General features: G+C 34.5%; 1 protein-coding gene across 1 annotated transcript in view; it reads right to left on the reverse strand.

Moving 5' to 3' along the window:
* Positions 1-20,154, reverse strand: part of LOC149566553 (poly(ADP-ribose) glycohydrolase 1-like) — a 211,669-nt gene that overhangs the window by 55,251 nt on the left and 136,264 nt on the right. The window contains exons 8-9 of the mRNA XM_089819861.1: positions 7,182-7,254; positions 4,511-4,816 (exon numbers count right to left, since the gene is read on the reverse strand). Coding sequence (XP_089675987.1) covers positions 4,511-4,816; positions 7,182-7,254 — 379 coding nt within the window. The remainder of the gene's footprint in view (positions 1-4,510; positions 4,817-7,181; positions 7,255-20,154) is intronic.

The raw sequence follows: 20,154 nt of genomic DNA on the forward strand, positions 1-20,154 counted from the left end.
ACCTTTGTGTTGTTTTGTTGTCTAATGTTGAATGATGATATTGTCTCTTTTCTTGCAATTGAATGATAAATATTCCCTTAAATACTTTATTATTTGATGATTCATTGTTTATATTTTCCCTATGGGATGGCATGATCATGCTATGATGCCACTGTAGTGTTCCCTATTAGGATCACAATTTACTTTGGCTTTTTCTCAAAATTTGATTAATAATACTTTATTGTTGCTCCTCCTTTTTGTCTAAGAATGAAACCTTCTTTATTGAAAAGGTCACCATCTTTCATTAGAATTGAGTCACTACTTTTCATTATTGCCTTTGAAAGTAATAAATCATTCACCCAAATCCTCTCCCCTCCATATGTCACAAAAGAAACATTCTTCCTTTATATCTTCCAAGGTTGAGAAGAATTACACCTCTTCAACATGCCTTACCTTTGAAATGGTCACAACCCATTTACCAAGCATAGATTTAGAGGGATGTCAATCTTATCCCATTTTTGAGAATTTATTATCTTTTCATACCCTAGCTTGACTTTATAATTTTCGTCTTTCGAGGCTCCCCAAATTAATTTATCTTTCCTATCTTTATGATTTGTCTGTCTACTTTTTAAAAATTGATTAAAAATAAACTTTTCCTGGATGAAAATGGAGTTTTATCTAGGGCTTTCTATTGTCATCCTCCATACTAATTATTGTTAATTTTATTTTTATAATCACTCACGTTTTTAACCCCACAAAGTTTAAAAAGTGTTTTTGATGTTTATAGGTAGATTTACACTATGTGGAGAAGGGAGCCCATTACATGAATCTTCCCAAAATAAAGGATCCTCCCCTAAAACCGATATACTAAGTTTTGTTATTGGTTATTAATGGGTGGCAATTCAACATAAAGTTTCAAATTCTTGAACATTTTGGAGGATTTTTAGTTGTGAACAAAGACAGAGGATTATTATTGTTTAAATATTTATGATATGAAATTTTGGACCATTTACTATTATGTTCTTTAAACATTCTCCAAATAAGTTTTGCCCTTAATGCCTTATTTTGCCAGCTCAATTTTTTTATACCTAGGCCTGCAAATTCTTTAGGTCTACATATTTTTCCCCATTTATCAAAGTTTTTTTTTTCTTATCTCCAGTACCTTGCTAGAAAAAGTCTTTAAGTTTAGAGACCAATTTCTTTTTTACATCTATGGGTAGGGGAAGACATGACATATGATATGTGGGGATGGCCAAAAGTATTGTTTTGATCATAGTCATTCTACCAGCTTTAGTTAACCATTTCCCTTTCCAACTTCCCATTTTTTTATCCAATTATCTAAAACCATATCCCAAGCTTTACTTTGTCTAATGTATTTTTCAAGTTGAATACCAAGGTATTTGCAAGGAAAGGTTTCTTTTCTAAATTCCATTATTTTACAAATTTATCTCTCCACTTCCTCTTTGGTATTAATAAAGGAAATCTCTAATCTGTTAGTGTTTACTTTTTGGCTTGATGCTTCAATGTAATTATTTATTATTTGCTTAAACTTTTGAGCTTCTTCCAAAGTACTTTCTCTTGGTAGAATTGTATCATTTGCAAATTGTTGATGTGTTATTCTAGGGACCTCCTCGGGAACTGTGATTCCTCTAATTTTTCATTTGGATTGAACCTTTATTATAGCTCTGCCAAAAGCTTTAGCCATAATCATGAAGAGAAAATGTGATATAGGATCCCCTTGTGTTATACCTCTAGATATGTTTAAAAAATCTTCAGGAGTGCAATTTATGAGAAGGGAGATTTTTGGTGTCGAAATGGAGCTATTTATTAAGTTGATCCATTGACAAAAGAGTCCAAAAGCTTCAAGTGTTTTACATAAGAATCTCCAATCCACTTTATCGCAAATTTTTTAGATATCTAACTTCATTAGTATACAAGATTTCTTATTAATTTGTACAGAATGAATTAATTCTTGGATTATGATAACACTGTCAAGAATTGACCTATTGGGAACAAAACCTGTTTGTTCCTCTAAGATGAGCTTTGGTAGCATTTTTAAAGTTTTTTGGCTAGTGCTTTTGAGAGTATTTTGTAGATTGTATTACATAAGGCTATGGGCATCAAATCTCTAGGATCCATAAGTTCAGTTTTCTTTGGAAATAAAGCTAGGAATGTATTATTAATTTCAATGACAAGGGATCCAGAATTCCTAGTTGCCTCAATAGCCTTCCAAAGGTTGTCTCTGAGAATATCCCAACATTTTTTAAAGAAAAAGGCTTGAAAGCCATCAGGGCCCAGAGATTTATTAGGATTAAGTTGAAAAGGGCCATGTTTAATTTCTTCTTTGGTAAATCCCCTATTTAAGTTTTTATTATCTTCTGCAGTTATTATTTTCGGAATAGAACCTAACATCTTATTTTGAGCTATTAAATTTGATGATTCAAAATTATTGAGTATATATGTTTAATAATTAACAAAGATTTCCGCTATCTCATTTGGATTTTCAATTACCCTTCCTGAATTATCCTTGATTTTTATTATTCTATTAATATTTCTCCTATTAATAGTACTATTTTGAATTTTTTTTTTATTTCTATCACCTTCTAACAACCATGTTACTCTTGTCTTTTGTTTCTAGAATATTTCTTCTTTTGCTAGTACATTTTCTTGTTTAGCTAGAAGTTCTTTGGTATATTTTTCATTATCCATTTCTAACCTAATGGTTTCTCCGTTTAAATTTTTCAATTCTTCTCCAATCTTCTTTTTTTCTTTAAATATGTTATTAAAATGATCTTTATTCCATTTATTTATTTTTTCTTTTAATGATTTCAATTTAGCTATGAAACAAAACATCCTTGATACTTCAAATTTCTCTTCGTACCTCCATTGATATATATATATATATATATATAGATATAATATTAAAAAATTCAATATCTAGAAACCACATTTTTCACACTTAAATGGATTTCTTGATGGTTTTTTGTGATTCACCTAATGCTAGTCTAACTAGATAGTGATTAGATCCTACATTAAGTAAAATGACTGTATTGCAAGGATGATTAAAAGATATTAAATTTCCTTTAAATATGAATCTGTCCAATCTTTCTGCAATATTACAAAAACCAGCTCATCTATTATTCCATGTGAAGACCTTGTTAGATGTTGGAATGTCAATAAGGTTATCTTTTACGAACCATACTTTGAAATCCAACATAACTTGGTTAATGTTCATAGATCCGCCTGCTTTTCCTCCTAAATCTAGAATAGCATTAAAATCTCCCCCAATGAAAACATTTTCTTGTGGATTTAACTCTAAATAATTACTGATCTCATTCCAGGTTTCTTTCTCATTCGTTGTTGGTGTTGGCCAATACACATTAATAAGTAAGAATTGAATTTCAATTTTAAAGCTTTTTACTCCCCCCCCTCCCCCCCAACATCCAATTATTATTGGATACAAGTGGAGTGAAATCTACCCTCCTTGGGTTCCATATAATACCAATCCAACCTGAGACCCCTACAGAATTAATTAATTCCATTTTCCAAGAACCAAGGTTTCTTCTAAAATTTCTCCTTCTTTGTTAAGTTTCAATTCTTGTATAAATATTGTTTGAGTCAAATAATGTTAAATTGTGCTAAATTGTGCTTGAGTAAGTGCTTTTTGTTAGGGGAATTTAGGCCCCTAGCATTCTATGTTGTTAGCTTCATGGCTCTATGGGAAGGAAATCCCCTTCCCTACATTCATAAGAACATTAATCTTTTTCTGGTTGCTAGCAAATCCTATAGCTGCTCTAAGTTCAGCTAAGAATTTCCTTCCTCTTTTTCTACTTTGTTTTCCATATATTGGATGTTCATATATTATCTTTTATTTTGTTTAATTAACTAGTTTTTTTTTCACATTTTTAATATTATTGGTTTGCTATATTATAATTATATTGCTTTACATTATATTATTCAATTAATTATCTTTATATTTAATATTATTATCTATCTATTAAATTCTTATTTATTTAACAAATTATATTACTTAATTATTTATATATTATCAAATCCTATTCGAGAAAGAGGACATTACATTGGGCCATCACATAGAGTTAAGAGATCAGAGTAGTTAAACAGTTGGCTTGAAATGAATTTTCCCTTAAAATGTTTTTTTAGTTTACAGGATCATGGGATATATCAGCAAACATACTTACAAAAAGCTATTTGAAGGTTTGAAAACATCATCCACAATACATGTCATAGTCCATTTTATTGGAAAGTATAGTTACTTTGCAACACTTGAATTAATAATTTTTGTACTAGTGGATCATGACAGTATAATAGCTGAAGTGAATCAAATAATTATCAGCAATACATTTGAATCATTGCACATCTCTTAAATTTGCAACATTTTCAGTTGCAATCACATTTCAGTCTTTTAGATTATACTAAACAATGACAATAACCAGATCAACTCATCATATGAAAGAAAATAGAAGAGATTAAATATATAATCCTGAAAAAGGTCTTTTAGAACAATACTAACTTGAGATGCTGCAAGCCACTGGAGGACACTTTTGAGTTCAACGTCACCACCAAAGGCTCCACATCCCCAATTGCCAGTTGCTATGCCAATTCTATCTTTGGAAGGGAGTGAATATATAACTTGCATGCCAGGTTTTTCTCTTCCCGGATTCATTTTCTGAGAAATGCCATCTAAAGCCTCATCATTAACCAGAGAAGGTCCTCCAGTATCCAGTTGTTGATTAACACATGTGGATAAATCATTGGCGGTGCTATTAGAGCATTCTTGGACATCTGCAGTTGTAATACTGGCACCTTGGACATTTTTCTACAAACAAATGACAGGTTACACAAGGTATAGAAACCTTGTAAAAAATTATACAACAATGTATTTGTATGCATGCCTGAATAAGCTAAAATTATTACCCAATACTTCACAAGGGATAAAACCAAAACCACGAAGTAGTAAATATGAAAAATGGGAAATCAAAAGTGATTGCTACCATGATAATTTCCATGAATCTACAAAGCATCTCACTCTTAACCAAAAGTATTACTGAAGTAGCTCAAAAAGGTGCAGTCAAGGGGACATGGGTAAAGCATCAAGAACATATTCAGTTTTTTCACATATGGTCAGTGACTTTAATTCATCTTTGTAGGAAAAAACAAATTTAAAACAGTATTAGTACATGAATTAGCAATCAATCAACAAGATTGGAGCCCAATAAGAAAAGCAGCATAGAATTTAACAAATATTGACCAATTCATTAAGAATTTAAGACATGAATGTGATCCATAGCTTACCTAATTAGGATGAAAAGTTAAATCACTTATGTCTCCACAGAGAAATACATCTCAGCCTCCTAAACATTTGTATCTTTTGGGGAAATTCATTACAGCTTCATCTGTCTTTTGGTTAACATTATTCAAGTTTCTGAATGAAAATTGCTTACAAATCCACTGCCAATTAATTTTCCTTCAGTTTCTTAATAAACCCTCATTATTATAGATGTGAATCATTTCTGTCATCTTAATGTGAGATCTGATTCCACTGCTTACCTAATTTTGTTTAACTGCTGCTAAATTTTTTAGATCATTTGGTGGAGTTTTTGGTACCATGATATTTTTATTTTACATATTTGGGTCATGAAATTCTAATTATTACATATTTGGGTCATGAAATTCTAATTATTACATATTTGGTTCATGAAATTCTAATTTCTTATCATTTTTTTTTCAAAACAAATGTCCAGGAAAAAGTTAAGGAAATACAAGCAAACGTCTGGCACATTAAACATTAGATAGTGCTTGCATAATTTCACTCCCCATTTGTACCCAAGTTTAAATCCTAGAACTGTAGCAGACCCACCAAAATAGGAGTATATTCCATAATATCCTTTATGCTCACTTTAAAATTTACATGAAAGCAAAATTAATCAGCAAACTTCGTTAACCAATTGCTTGTAGAATCAGATTATGTAAAACAATTTACCATTGACATTCTGGATCATACTCCATGATCCATAATCAGGACAAGAAGAGAGTTCAAGGAATAAAAAGATGGCAAGATGCAGCCCTGGACTTCTAAATAGGGGGAAAGAATAAGGGACAAGGGAGCACGAGCTCAGAGATGAGAGAGGAAGAAAACAATAAAATAAGAAAATAATAGAAAAAGAAGAGAAGCCAAAGATGGCACAAGATAAAGATTTACAATAAAGACAACAGAAGCTAACCAAAAAAACTAAGCAACATAAATAAACAAAACAAAAAAATGAAAAGAACTCATACACACACAAGCAACTAAATGAAAAAATATGAAAAATAAACGCAACAGTAAGCGAAAATGTGTGTACTTACATTAAACATGCAAGTGCTTGAATCTCTGAAAACCCATGAGAAAGAAAGAACCGAAATAAGAAACTAAAAACACAAAAGCCAAAAAAAAAGAACATTAACAAAAAAATTAACCGAAGCAAACAAACAAGACCCAATATAAATTAAGGAGAAAAATTAAGGGACCATATACATGATATATACACACACATAACAAAACATCAGGGAAAAAAAAATTAAAATATTTTAAAAATTACAAAAAGATAAATTAAATACTAATCTTTACATATATATGCATTGAGTAATATAAAAATATACATGTAAAAATATAGGCAAATAAATATAGGTCAATATAAAATTTGTTTTTTATTTTCTCTTGACCAATATATAAATAAAGTCAATGACCTATATGCAGGAGTCATGTTATTGTGGGAAGGAGCTTTACTAAAGATTAATCCAGATTCGAAGCTAAAAGCTACTTTTAAAGCTGCTTTAAAACCGTCCAAAAAAACTTCACATTACAGCATTTCTTTCAAATCTAAAATGCAGCGTTGAAGCCTGTGAATGAACAAGTGCTCAAGATTGGGAACTTGCACCATTTGGTCTTAACAACAAACAAGCGCTAGAATCTGTTATCTGGAATTTATGCAATATTCGTGGCATACTGTTAGGAGAACCAAAGACATGTGAATTATTACTGTTAAAAATTCAAAATTACCATTCAAAATAAACAAATGTAATATATCATTTTGAAAATCATGATTACTAACAAATATATTAAGTAAAAATTCCTAGGATTATCGAGCAATGGATGTATGATAATTCTCAGTCAACTTTTGTAGCTCTGAATTTATACCTACTTTTTTAGAGGATCTAAAATATCTGCGTATCTTTGTATGGTCCAAGAATCCACAGAAAGCTTTATTCACTTCCCTGTTTCAACCAAATCACAGAATACAGAATTAAATCCTTGAAAACTGCAAAAAGGATGCTTCAGACAATCCAAAAGTCTGTTAAGAATCAGAAACCAAAATTACTCTCACGAAAATGAAAAATGAAAAAAAAATAATAATCATGATTTCTTTAAAAGATATGCATTAATTTTTAGTTTCCATTTTGTTTGCATATGCTTGTGCTTCCTCTAAAGTGTAAAAATGGATTTTGATCTAGTTTAACAAAAAAATTGAGATTTTATCATCACTGTTTATGTTTAACCCAGTAGTTAATGATGCCCATGGCCTTGACTCCAAAACTTGTCAATCTTTTGGTATGTAAAGCTGCATTAAAACTATAACATGTGATAGCATCTCAAATATAAGGATGTAGGAACTTTTGCAATATGTTAACGACTGATATCATCTCAAATATTCAATGAGGATATGTAGTAATTATTTTTACAATATCTTAATTCTTACTTCAAATGCATCTTCAAATAATACATTTATAAGAAAATATAGCTCAGCAAACAACAACTTAATTCAGTCCATCCTCCTCGATGGCATAAAAGAGCATATGCTTGACACCTTATTGTTAATGAGAAGAGCTAGGTGAGTCATATTGTGCTACATATTAAAATTGTTGATGATTCGTAATCTACCCAATTTTTAAGTAACAATTAATTAAAATAATTTTAATTAAGTTGTTGATAATAAATTTAATATGAAAATGATGGCTAATATTAAATTGATTTGATTAAAAAAATATATAAAATAAGATGATAATATCAAATGTTCCTTCTCTTTAAATTAATAGACAGAAACGGAATGCCAAAAGACAAGTTGATGGAAGACCAAGAATTTCCTGGAGAATGCTATAAGAGTTGAAGGAGAGGATTACTGAGATCATGTTGAGATATTTATCTTTCTTGATAAAATTGTTAATACTTTGACATGAACAAAAAATTCTGAAGATGGAAACCTTCAGGGATTTGACATGAGTTCGACAGAAACCTGGTTCTTCTTCAAAGAGGTAGATTTGTAATGGAGTCTACATTTGGGCTAAATATGTGAAGTTTGTAATGTCCCCTAATAGGATTAGTCTAAGTCTACCAGATTAACCCAATTTTAATATTTATGTTCAAGCCAAGTGAACAAAGATATAACAATTCAAACAAAACAAAATAATTATTCATTCATTTAATCCAGATAAGTTATCTAGATCTATATTTATTCACATCTATATTGACCTTATTACAGTTTCAACTTTCCAAAGGAAGGATTAGGTGTATAACCAAGGTGCCTAGAGACCAAATACAATTCTGAATTAAATTTTCTGATTCCTTAACCTGAGAATTTCGTCAAACAATTTGCACACAAGGGATATATTGCAGATCTAAATTTTGATTTCTTTCTAAATGCCAAACTTTAATAAATATGCTTGCAAAGAACTAGAAAACATCTAACAATGAAGATGTAAATGTTTTAGCATTTTGTGAAACATATAGCCTTGGTTAAAAATGAGAAAATATGCATCTACAACAATAAGACATTAGGGCAACACTTGCTATGATTTTCAATGATATTCTAATCCTTTTTTACAACTTTCTGATATAAATCAGATTACAAGACCTCCACAACTGATTTCTAAATCCCTTCAGTTGCCCTATAATATTTAGATCTAACCTCAATGCACTACAAAATATAAATGAATAGAAACCTAGGAACTGCACAAAATATATGGATTTTACTATAGCGACAGTACTGTAGCAAAACACTATATCGATGATACTGTAGCAGCGATACTGTAGCGACGACACTGTAGCAGTCACATTGTTCAGCTTAAGCTATAGGATAGTCTTCCAAACTCTTCCAAAATGCTTATCCAAATATCCCAGCCCTACTGCAATATGTCCGTGGATTAATATCACACTTATTACTTCAAACTTAACTTTTGAATATGGCCCTAGGCTTCAAATTCGGCACAATGAAAAGACTGATTGTCTTCTCCAATAGTTGCAACCCGTTGGAGGATTTTTCACCACCTCAGTTATGCGAATCAATGGGAGTGTCCATTCCCAATGACCAATGTAACAAACTGTAGAAACCCTTGGCTCCACAAGTTATTAGGCAAAGTAGATGGCAACACACTTGATGTCCAACAATGAGGCTTCCCTCCATATTTATTCTTTTCCTCCAAGAGGTCAGCCTCCTAGAGGAAATAAAAATAATATTTAATTTCACTTTCTAGAAGATTACCCTTTGTTGCAATAATAATTAATTGCATTCAAAGTAATATAAATAATATAATTAATATAAAGTGCAAATATCATAGGCTACAGGAAGTCTGTGGTTGTAGGAAACCTATAGCTGCCAAGTGTTTGTAGGTACAGGAAGACTATGACAATAGTAAGAACTGCTCACATGACCCTCTCCTTAACACCTTGGCCTACAAGGGTCTGATTTAAGGCCAAACTCCATTAAATCTGAGTGCTCGTGAGAAGGGGACATTACATCTACGTTAGGTATGTCGATCACAATCATATTGCCTTCTTTAGTTCCGAAGCCTTTGCTAGTGCAGTATAGCTTCTGTTTGCTATTGCATTTTCCTTAACCTTCTACTCCTTACAGTCAATAGCCCAAAAAAGCTGCTAGATTTCATGTTGGCATATTTTTCTATTTGGTTAATTAGATGGTTTATTTTAAACAATTTTGTATTGAATGACACAATACAAAAAGGAGTTTGTTTATAAGCAGACAATGATAATCATATAACAAAGTAGCAAGACATCAACATAGAGAGTACATCAGACCTACAAGTTCATCATCATTCCATTGTACTATCATCCTCCACAACTCCCAACATAGAACTATCTTCAAAACGATGTCTACCCACGAGATCACTTGCGCGTTGCTCGACTTCCATGAAGGCTATTTTTGAATTCGGCTTCATTGATCTTGATTTCTACACTGCTCTTGCATTGGGTTAGTTTTTCATTGTTATTTTTAATTGCAGTTGTTGGCTTTCGTTGTGCTCCCTACTTTCGATTGGCATTCTCTTGGGTCTTTTCTCCGTTTGGCTTTGGATGAGCAATCTTGTGTTGACTCATCCCTCCACATATTCCTCGTCAGTGTCTTGCTTGCATTGGCTTGGCTCTCTTGTTTCATTTTGGCTCTCTGTGTTAGTGTTTGAATGTTTTTGTTTCTATCTTGCAGAATAGGCTCTTCAACTATTGTCATTGTTTGTAAGCCATGATCAAGTTGTTCTTCATTTGTCGCTGACTTTGGTCTCCACCAACACCTCCCACTTTGCTTTGCTAGACAATTTTCAGTTTCTTGTACTTGCTTAGTGGGTGTTGTCTTTCTTGTTCTTTGTGTTGGATGTTTTACTAAAGGTGCAAATTCAGAATGTCTTTGGCCGGCTTTGTCTATGTTTTTCCAACATTGATCTCTCGATGGTTTTTATGTTTAATTTTGATATTTGTGTAGTCTTGCTCCTTGTCGTTTTTATCCCACTTGGTTTCTTCGGCCTTTTCTTGACCTGACTCTATAACCTATCTATTGTTACAGGCCTACCTTCATTTTTTTGCTCAGTGTCTGTGCTCCTAGCCTCCCATGGGATTGATGGATACTGGATCACTCCTTGCGGCTCGATTGTCTAAGCCTAGTAGCTTGGTGTTAGTCAACTCAACTCACCTCCAGATGTATTAGAGGGAACAAAAACTAGTTGTTGAAACCTCTTTGCAAGAGGTCCTTGAGATTTTATCTAAACTAAAGTAGAGTGTACTCTTGAGGGTCATAGTTAATGATCTCTCTGAGAAGCTTTTGTCCTCGACTATTGAAAAAACAAATATTCATTCCAAGTTAAATGCCAACATTGAACAAATATGACCTAAAGATTCTGACATTAAAGAGCTTAAGGAAAGGCACACTCAAGCTAAATCTTCTTGTGACAACCTAATTTGTGAAATAGAGAAACATCTTAGCTCCTCAACTTCAATTTGTGGTAAAAATGGCAAAGATCCTCTGCTAGCTAAGGTAGAGACTTTTACTTAGCCTAAAACTTTGGAGGAACATACTTGGAGATTCTGAGAGCTTAATCTCAAAGTTCATGGCCTCCTATAGCTATCATAGGACCCTTTGGAAGTGGCTACATTTTTTGAGACTACTTCGGCCTTTTTGAGATCATTCTTGCTCATGCTTGGTTCAATTATGTCTCTACTTTATTCCATTGGTTCAAGTCTGTTGTTGATCACTTTTGTGCTCTCAAGGCAAGGCTTAAACTTTTTTGCTACCCTCTAAGGTGTTCCTTAATGAAGATTTGACCAAATCACAAATAGATGAACTTGAGGAATCTATGATGCTTTTTGTTCAAGCTCATAAGAATGGGAAATGGGTTGTTACACGCAATCTCAAGGCTATCATTAAGGAATCTTTCCCACCCAAATGAGTGAAGAGTCACCATGAGGCTGCCAAATGGCATTTCCACAACACTAGGATGTTGGCATATTCTATGGTCCCTAAACTTAAGGTCAATTGTTGGAACGGCAATGATTCCTTTTGACCATCTCCAACTTCGTTACTTGGATGCTTTAGGATCTTTGAATATCCTTTGTCTCACAAAGACTCATGAGAGCCTAGTCTGTCCTCTTTTGGGCACTTTTAGTTGTCAATTTGTTGTTCTAAGACAAATTTTCTAATAGGGTCTGTTATTTTGGTGGGCTTGCCTACCTTGTCCAAGATAGTGTTTGGGTACAAATCTCCATGGCCTTTTCAAATACCTTAGGGAAATTTTTGTGGATTTGAATGATGTCATTCTCCTCTTCATCTTAAGGATTTGTTCATTGCGGTTTGCTACTTCTCTTCGGCCTTCTCTTCTTATATCATCAACAAAAGCATTGATGGTGATCCTTTTAGTCATCTTTTTAACAACATAGCCTAATTTTTTGTTATTAATGATATTCTCATTCTCAAAGATTTCAATGCTCGTACCCAAGTTATACAAACTCTTCTTCTGCTTCATGACAAAGTCAATGATTCCTTACGCATGGAGGACATTGATCCAGACTTGTCAAGTTTCCTTAGGTTATTATGATAGGCATCTTCAACAATTTTGTGAATCCCTTGATCTTGTGCTGTATAATGGACTTTTGTGTTTCACGGATTCTCATTTCCTCACCTATAAACCTTGTGGTGGTGGGCCTAGTGTGTTGGATTATGCTCTGGCCTCTAGTTGTTCATCCCCTCTATCCATCATTTCTCCTTCATGCCCCTCCCTCTAGTTGTCCATTCACTCATTTATATTTCCTATTTCTTATGCTCACTCCCCCCTCCACCTCCTCCACTCCCATTTTCCCCTCTACTAGCCCTCCTCAACACACCTTGCTTCACTTTGATGATGGTGACTAATATTTTTTTCTCATCTCGGGAAGCTCCCCCCTAGGGAACTTTTCTCTCCCCCTCCCCAATACCTACATCTCCACCTTGTTTTCCCACCTTTCAAATGCTACTTGGGAGGCTACCTTGTTGTCCATCCCCCACTCTATCACCCCCTCTACATCCCCTTCCAAGCTTGAACACTCAGGTCATGTGAACTATTGTTATGATGATGATTATAAGGCTTTTCACTCATGCCTCCATCTCGATTTCACCCACCATTACCCCTCCTTCCCATCTTTGAGATTGTCCTATTGCTGCTTCCTCTGCCACAAGAAGTGGCTCTTCGTTTCCAGGTGTAGCATCACCACCTCCACCTTGTGCTTCACCAAGTCCTTCTAGAGTAATTTTTTACCTTGTCTCTCCACCCTCCCCCTCAACCTTGAGTAGACTGCATTGTTTCACCACGTTTCCACTCTATGGCTTTCCTTGTCAACCTATTACTCAACCCACCCACTTCACCCCCCATGTGCCTTCTCTTCACTTGTACAACTATATCTAGAGGTATCAAATGCATGAGTACCAATAGAGCAGCAAACGAGGATGGTTATTGGGCAGGGATCTTCAAGCATTGGATATCTCATCTAAGATGACTCTTCTTGATACTTATGTTTGCCCCACTTGTAGACGCTAAAAAATGGTTCGTGTCTACTATTTAATCACATTTTCATATTAACATGTCCCATTTTCTCATTTCACTAATCCCAATCTTTTGGCCAACTTGATTACCATTCAAGCATATTTTGACAATATCCTTCACCATTCACACCCCCCCTTCAAATCAAATGCAAATCATTTCAGAATCAGGTCCAGTTCTGTCTGAACTTTTTGCAATTGACTCTAAATATTTTCAACATCATCAAAATCTTGTCTGATCAACCCTAAACCATTTCAATATCATCGGAATTGTTTATAATCAACCCAAATCAACCCTAAACTATTATGAGTCAACCCTAATCGATCTAAAACATGTCAAACATCCCTAATCAATCATCATTTATCCAATCCTAGACATTGTCGTGTCCCTCAGTACCTTGTCAATCTATCAAACCTATCAAATCTGACCTTAACTTGCCATGTCCCTTGACACTAGGTCAATCTGTCATTTTTATCATCCAATCATCGACATTATCAAGTCCCTAGGTGTCAAATCATGGCCTTATCCAATCAATTTAATAGCATTGACAATGTTCGTTGATGCTATTATGATCAATCTTATCAATCAATTTCAATCCTATGGCATTTACAATGTCCATTAAATGTCACATGTCCTTAATCCATGTCATATGTCCTTGACATGTCATCAATCCTAATCACTCAATCAATTTGATCATGGATTTGATCTACTCACCATCGTCCTAGTCGATCTGCATAATCATTGCATTCCATCAAAAGGTTAATCTCACATTTATTTCATCAAATTGGCCAATCATTTACTAATTTGTCCTATAGGATTAGTTAACTCATAAACTATTCCTATGTCATTTCAATCATTTTCATCCTACTTTACTAATTCTTCTTATAAACCAACATTCTCAATTAATTAATTTTTATTAATTAATTGGTTCATCTTTGTGAACTATGGGAATTCTCAATTTCCTAAGTCCTATTTTCTCATTTCTCATTTCTAATTTACTAATTTCCATTTGTGTGGAATTATGAATTTTTAATTCAAATATTCCATCCAGTCTTGACACATGGCCATAATGCATCATAGATCCTCTCTCTACACTTGGCTAATATGTGTCATATTTGACATAAATTATTCCTTACACATGACTATAATAAGCCACATTCGTCATAGATTTTTGTATACAAGTGACTTTAATGTGTCATATGTGCATCATAGATTTTCTTCCACTTTTAGCTGTCTTGACTTGTATGTGTCATAGAATCCTATTTGTGGCATATTGCGTCATATTTGTCATAGATATCCTAAGGAATATCGTGCCAAGTTGCACACTTGAATTGACAAATGTCCATCTCCTCATTCATGTCTAACCTCTTGCATTAAGCCTATAAGTTGAGCCATCTTGCACTCATTTTCACCTTAACAACCATATCCTTAGGAACTCATTACGCCCAAACCACGCTTCTAATATTCTCAATAGCATTCATCATATCACTAATCTATTGCTTTCAGTTGTGTATGCATTATAGGCAATTGGTGCTACATCAACAATGGAGAAGAAATGAGGACATGGGAGCTACAATTGAAAAGGGGGGTTTTACTTGTTTTAATTCATGTACTTTCATTGGTTTTCATGGTAGATTAGAATGGTTTAGCATATGTTGATTGAGTTTGTGGTTGCTCATGGTATGCTAGGTTTTAACTTATTTTCTAGTCCTACATCACTATCCTTTACGGGTTTGCAATTTGAGAACCTTCCCTTTAGGAGTCTGATAGGGCTTCCATAGAGAGGGTTCAGATTGTCCTTTGAGAGTTCATCAAATACAAACAATCTATGCCTCACAATTTTGATCTTGCGAACTTTGGGGCTCCTCTTTTTAGGCTTGAGCCTATTTATGACCTCATTTGGTTCTTGCACCATCTTTGCGGGTTTCTTGATTGTTCCTTGGGTCACTAGAGGTGTTCCTAGCTTGCCTACTGCTCTTCTGAGTCCCTTTCTCTCTCAGTTGCACCATCAGGCTGATTTTGTTGTTGGTTTGCTAAGGCTAAGGCCCTCCAGAGTTCTATCAGGATTGAGACTGACCATCTCCCCTCGTTCTAGAACTCTTTTCACACCCCTCCCTACCTCATCCCTCCCAAACAGGACCTAAATAGTTAAATCAAGAAGGATACTTATAAGCAATACATTCACACCACATGCGCCAACCCCTCTAGGGGATCTGCCCAAAGATGGCCTTGTGCGTTGAGCATTTTTTTGAGATTCAAGAGGGTAACATTGTTTCTCCTTATATTACTCGTCAGTGGCAGCATTCTCTCAACATTAACTCGAGGTCTTTCATAGTTGGTTCTCACCATATCCATATTGAGACTGACCATGGATTGGGTAGAGGCAACAAGATTTGCTACCTTTGTTCTATTGCTGCCAACTCTTCTAGGGGCCCTTAGTGGCTCTGTGGGGTCGCCCACTCTAAGACCTATCCACTGATTCTAGTCATTTTCACCATTGATTGAAGCAACTAGCGAGTTGTTGTTTCTAGTTTGGTGGCTTCCACTTATTGTTTGTTGGTTTGGTTCCTTGGTCCTTTGCTCTTTGCTTTGTCTTTCTTATGGACGATGTTTGGTGCTCTTGTTGTATCTTAGATTGCTGCTTGGTTTTGGCAATCCCCTAGACCCTTTGTTGGTCTTCTGTCAGACATTAATAAAATTATCTTATCTTCTCCAAGGTTCCACTTTCTTTAGTACAGTAGCATTTTTTAATTATGTAAAAAAAAATTTCCTATAAAGAATTGTTTGTTTTGATTCAGGATTCTCTCTTACACAAAAAGTGTACATCCTAGATCACAACCTCTTCTTTATTTGCAAAACCAAGTTCATTATAAACAAATTCCCTTACTTTGTGTTTCAATGTACATCATCCTTAATCAAGAATCCCTTTTCCATGTAGAAATTGTGGGCTAAATGGGTGCAATCTTGTACTCTTACCCCTCTCTATCTTGAAGATGTTATCTTTGCTCGAGAACTCATCTTGAAGGTAGATGTCTTGCAGCCAGGATCTCTTCCTTTCAAGGGCATCTTTCCACGACCAAGATATCCTTTCAAGATTATGAATTTTCTTAACTCATAAGAGTCAACTCTATAAGATGAGTCTATGGCGTTGTTGCTCTGAAGATATCTTCTTGTTGCTGGAAGTATCTATAATTCTCTTTTCTTATGATATCTCCTAAGTTGCCACCACAAGGATGGGGGTATAAATACAACTTCCCTTGTACATTACATGCATCATTTTCTTTATTGATCCACATGGAATATGTAAAAATAATTCCTTAACATGGATTCACATGGAACTTACATAAGATCGATCCCTAAATATGGATCCAAATGAAAATAACGCTTTCCATAGGATAGATCCCCTAAGTTGCCACTATGCACACAATATTTTTAAGCTGCCACCCTGCACGAATTTCCATGGTAGATTTTGACTAGCATAACAAAGTTTGCTAGACTATCAACTCTCCTTCCTCTCCCCATGTATCACTTAGCATAACACAATTACTAGCCTATTGGATTAATGGTCTCTCTCTCTCTCTTTCTCACTCTCTTATGTTCTCATAGATATACTAGTGGGTTAGATCATGGAGTTTGTATTGTCAATGGCAATGCTCTTGTTCTCCCTATGTGATCACTTGTGCTCTTGCAATAACTTTCTAGACATGATATTAGTAGATGGGATACTTTCAATCAAGGTATCTTTCACTAGCTGATTTGAAGTTTTATTACTAACCCCATCTGTGTGTTTTGTACTCCAATGTATGTAAGAAGTGGGATCTAGCTAGTCCTAACATTGATAACCATTTCATACATTATAGTATGATACACATTAATAAAATACAAGGGCCTTTTAATGACAATGTCCCAACACTCAGACTCGAACAGCTAGTTAATACGTACCAATTTGGCATGTGGCAGCATTCAGTCGCCCAAAACATGATGCTAGCAGGTCCTTAATAGATGTATGGTCTTCTCTAAATTAAGGGAGCAAAATCAATACAAAATCTGCACTTCTCACAATTAACCAATTTGTTCAAAATGCCCTATGAAAACTCTTTGAATCCTCTACCAGAATCTATAATTAAAAGCCAAAATGAAGCCTCTAATTAAAGCTACCTCTACTTATATCCTTGGGTGAACTTTCACAGTTGCAAACAAAAATTGATGAGAGAATTCTATTTTCACAGATTGAAAGCGAACTTCAAATTTGTGTTCAAGCTGAATGCTCTCAAAATGAAATTTTCAATGACTTTTACTACCTCCCAAATTGGTACATCTTCATGAGGAGCAAAGAACATGCCTAAGCTATTTTCTTTTTGAGGGCAAGTATCTCATTTCCTAACCTTTGTACTACATGATTCATCCTTGAGCTCAAAGAAGATGAATTTGAAGGATGATAAATTTCTTCAAATTCACTTGCTTTAATTCTTATCTTCCCAGCAAAAATAAGGTCATCTTCAATTTCAATTGCCAATGTCTGTGCAACCACAAGAGTAGCTGGGTTTGCTCTCCTTAATAGAAAACTGACTTCAGAAATTTGAGCATTAACAAAGAAACACTTCAGATTGGCAGTTGTAGGTTGAACAACAACTGGAATTCTTCGTGTCAATTTGTTAAAATGAGCAACAAATTCATGCATAGGAACATGAGATGACTTCTTTCACTGAGCAAGTTGGACCAACAATGCATGAGCATCTTCTGGAGGTTTAAACCTTTCCTCAAACTTGGCTATGAGGGTAGTCAGTTTGTGATAGTACATGGTGGTAAATGGTAAAACCAATCAGCAACCATGCCTTGTAGAGTTTCCATGAACAACCTTACAGACATGTCCTCGTATTCAATAGCATGAACACCGTATGCAGCGTAAAAAGCAACAATATGCTCATCAAGATGTTGTTCATCACCGAAAAACTTGGGAAAGTTCTTTTTCGAACCATTAGGAAGATCATGTAGAGGTGGAGCTAGGTTCAATGGTCCAAAAGCATTTCCCCAAGGACCTTGGGCCATTTACATGTCCTTGGTAAATGCATGATTTACAATGAATAATATTAAATGAAAAAGGACACAGGTTTGCTTCAAATGAAAGCATGAGGCTCTCAAATGCGCATCGTGTCCCCAGAAGAGTCGCCAAAAAATTGTTGGGGGGATATTTTGCAATCGACAGTTTTGTGAAAATTCAGTCACAAAATAGGTAGACCAACCACAGCGTGTGAGACAAAGTCTCTCCTACATTAAAGGGAAGGCTCCCCCTTTTCACCATTCCTTGGATCAACTCAAGGTAAGCAAGAAGTTGAGATATTTTGTAAGGGGTGTTACCAATATTCTTTCCTCTTAGCTTTCAGGAAAGAATCCACTTACCCGCAAAGCGAGTAATGGGCAAGATGAAACCTCAAACTACACTTCTAAAGTTGTAAACGGTGATACCGATAAACCAACACCAATTCAAAGGTTGATTAGAAGCGTGTCAGTTTGGCACTAAGTCCTCTTTGTTTAATTTATAAGAAAAAATCACTACCATTGAGGCACAAAGACTTCCAGAAGTAGGGAAATTCTAACTATCTTTCGTGAATTTGAGATGGCAAGACAAGCTACAGTCAAAGCTTGTAGTCTATATATTACCACAACCGCTCCCAGTCAAAACTTTGGCTCCAATTGCTTCTTAAGTCACTACGATCTATTATTAAGCACATAGCAATAACACGAATCAAAGACAATAGGCACAACTTATAGTCAAAGCTTCTAATTTGCTCTATCACAATTGTTTCCAGTCAAAGCTTCGAATCCAATTGTTTCTTTTATTCACTTTTTTTTCAAATTTGTACTACACAATCAAAGTTATGCTTGCACAAGTGTGGCAGAGCTTTTTTGCATAAAACAAAAGATGATTTTTACAATAAGAGGACACTCTATATAGACAAAGGAGTTAAAAAAAAAGATGAAGGAAAAAGTGGGAGCAACTCAACCAACTTTGACCTAGTCTTACTAAAAGAGAAATTATTGGGTTACATGCAACTCATATTACATGCAATTACACATTTTCATGAATATATACTCTTCAATTACAAACATGAAATAGAGAAGAAAGAAGAAGGAAGAGAAGGAAAACAATCCTAAGGATTGTTTGAAGGGCCTTGTAATTGGTAATGCTATCCTAGATGATCATAGGATCAGAAGTTCTTGCATTTTGTGCCACTGCATTCACCTTGATAACCATGATGTTGCATCTTTTGATAGCCTCTGACTCTCTTTGATGAATTGTTCGTTGTCATTTGAAATCTTGATGTGATCAAACTTTTTCTCGTTCGAGTTGTCATGAATTCTCCTTTGTAGATTGACACATTATGGAGTCTCCGACATTTTGAAGACCTCGATGATGTGTGGATGTAAAATCAGAACAACTTCCCACCAACACTTCTAACTTTTTTTTCTTTTGTTTTTTGAAGTAAAATGCTTGGTGCATTCCCATACAAACCCAAGTTCCCAAACAACCACTAGGAAAATGAATATCAAATGAATTACCAATTTTTTGAAGCACGCCTTCTTTACTAAATGTCTTCATTCTTTATAAAAATTCTGGCATATCTTGACTTGCTGCAACATGAAAGTTTTAAAGGGATTGAATCTAGCAAAGCTTTGAGATTTGAGTTACAATGACGAATCCATGAGGAGTGGGTATTCAAAGTATGGATTAGATACTTATGAAACACATGTGATGGCTGTAAATGAACCAAAAAACATATGTAGAGAATCAAAAATGGTAGGTGGAGAGAGAGAAAACATGAA

This window comes from Cupressus sempervirens, chromosome 3 (assembly GCF_028749045.1).
Source record: "Cupressus sempervirens isolate cs-2001-9-10 chromosome 3, ASM2874904v1, whole genome shotgun sequence".
Lineage (NCBI taxonomy): Eukaryota > Viridiplantae > Streptophyta > Pinopsida > Cupressales > Cupressaceae > Cupressus > Cupressus sempervirens.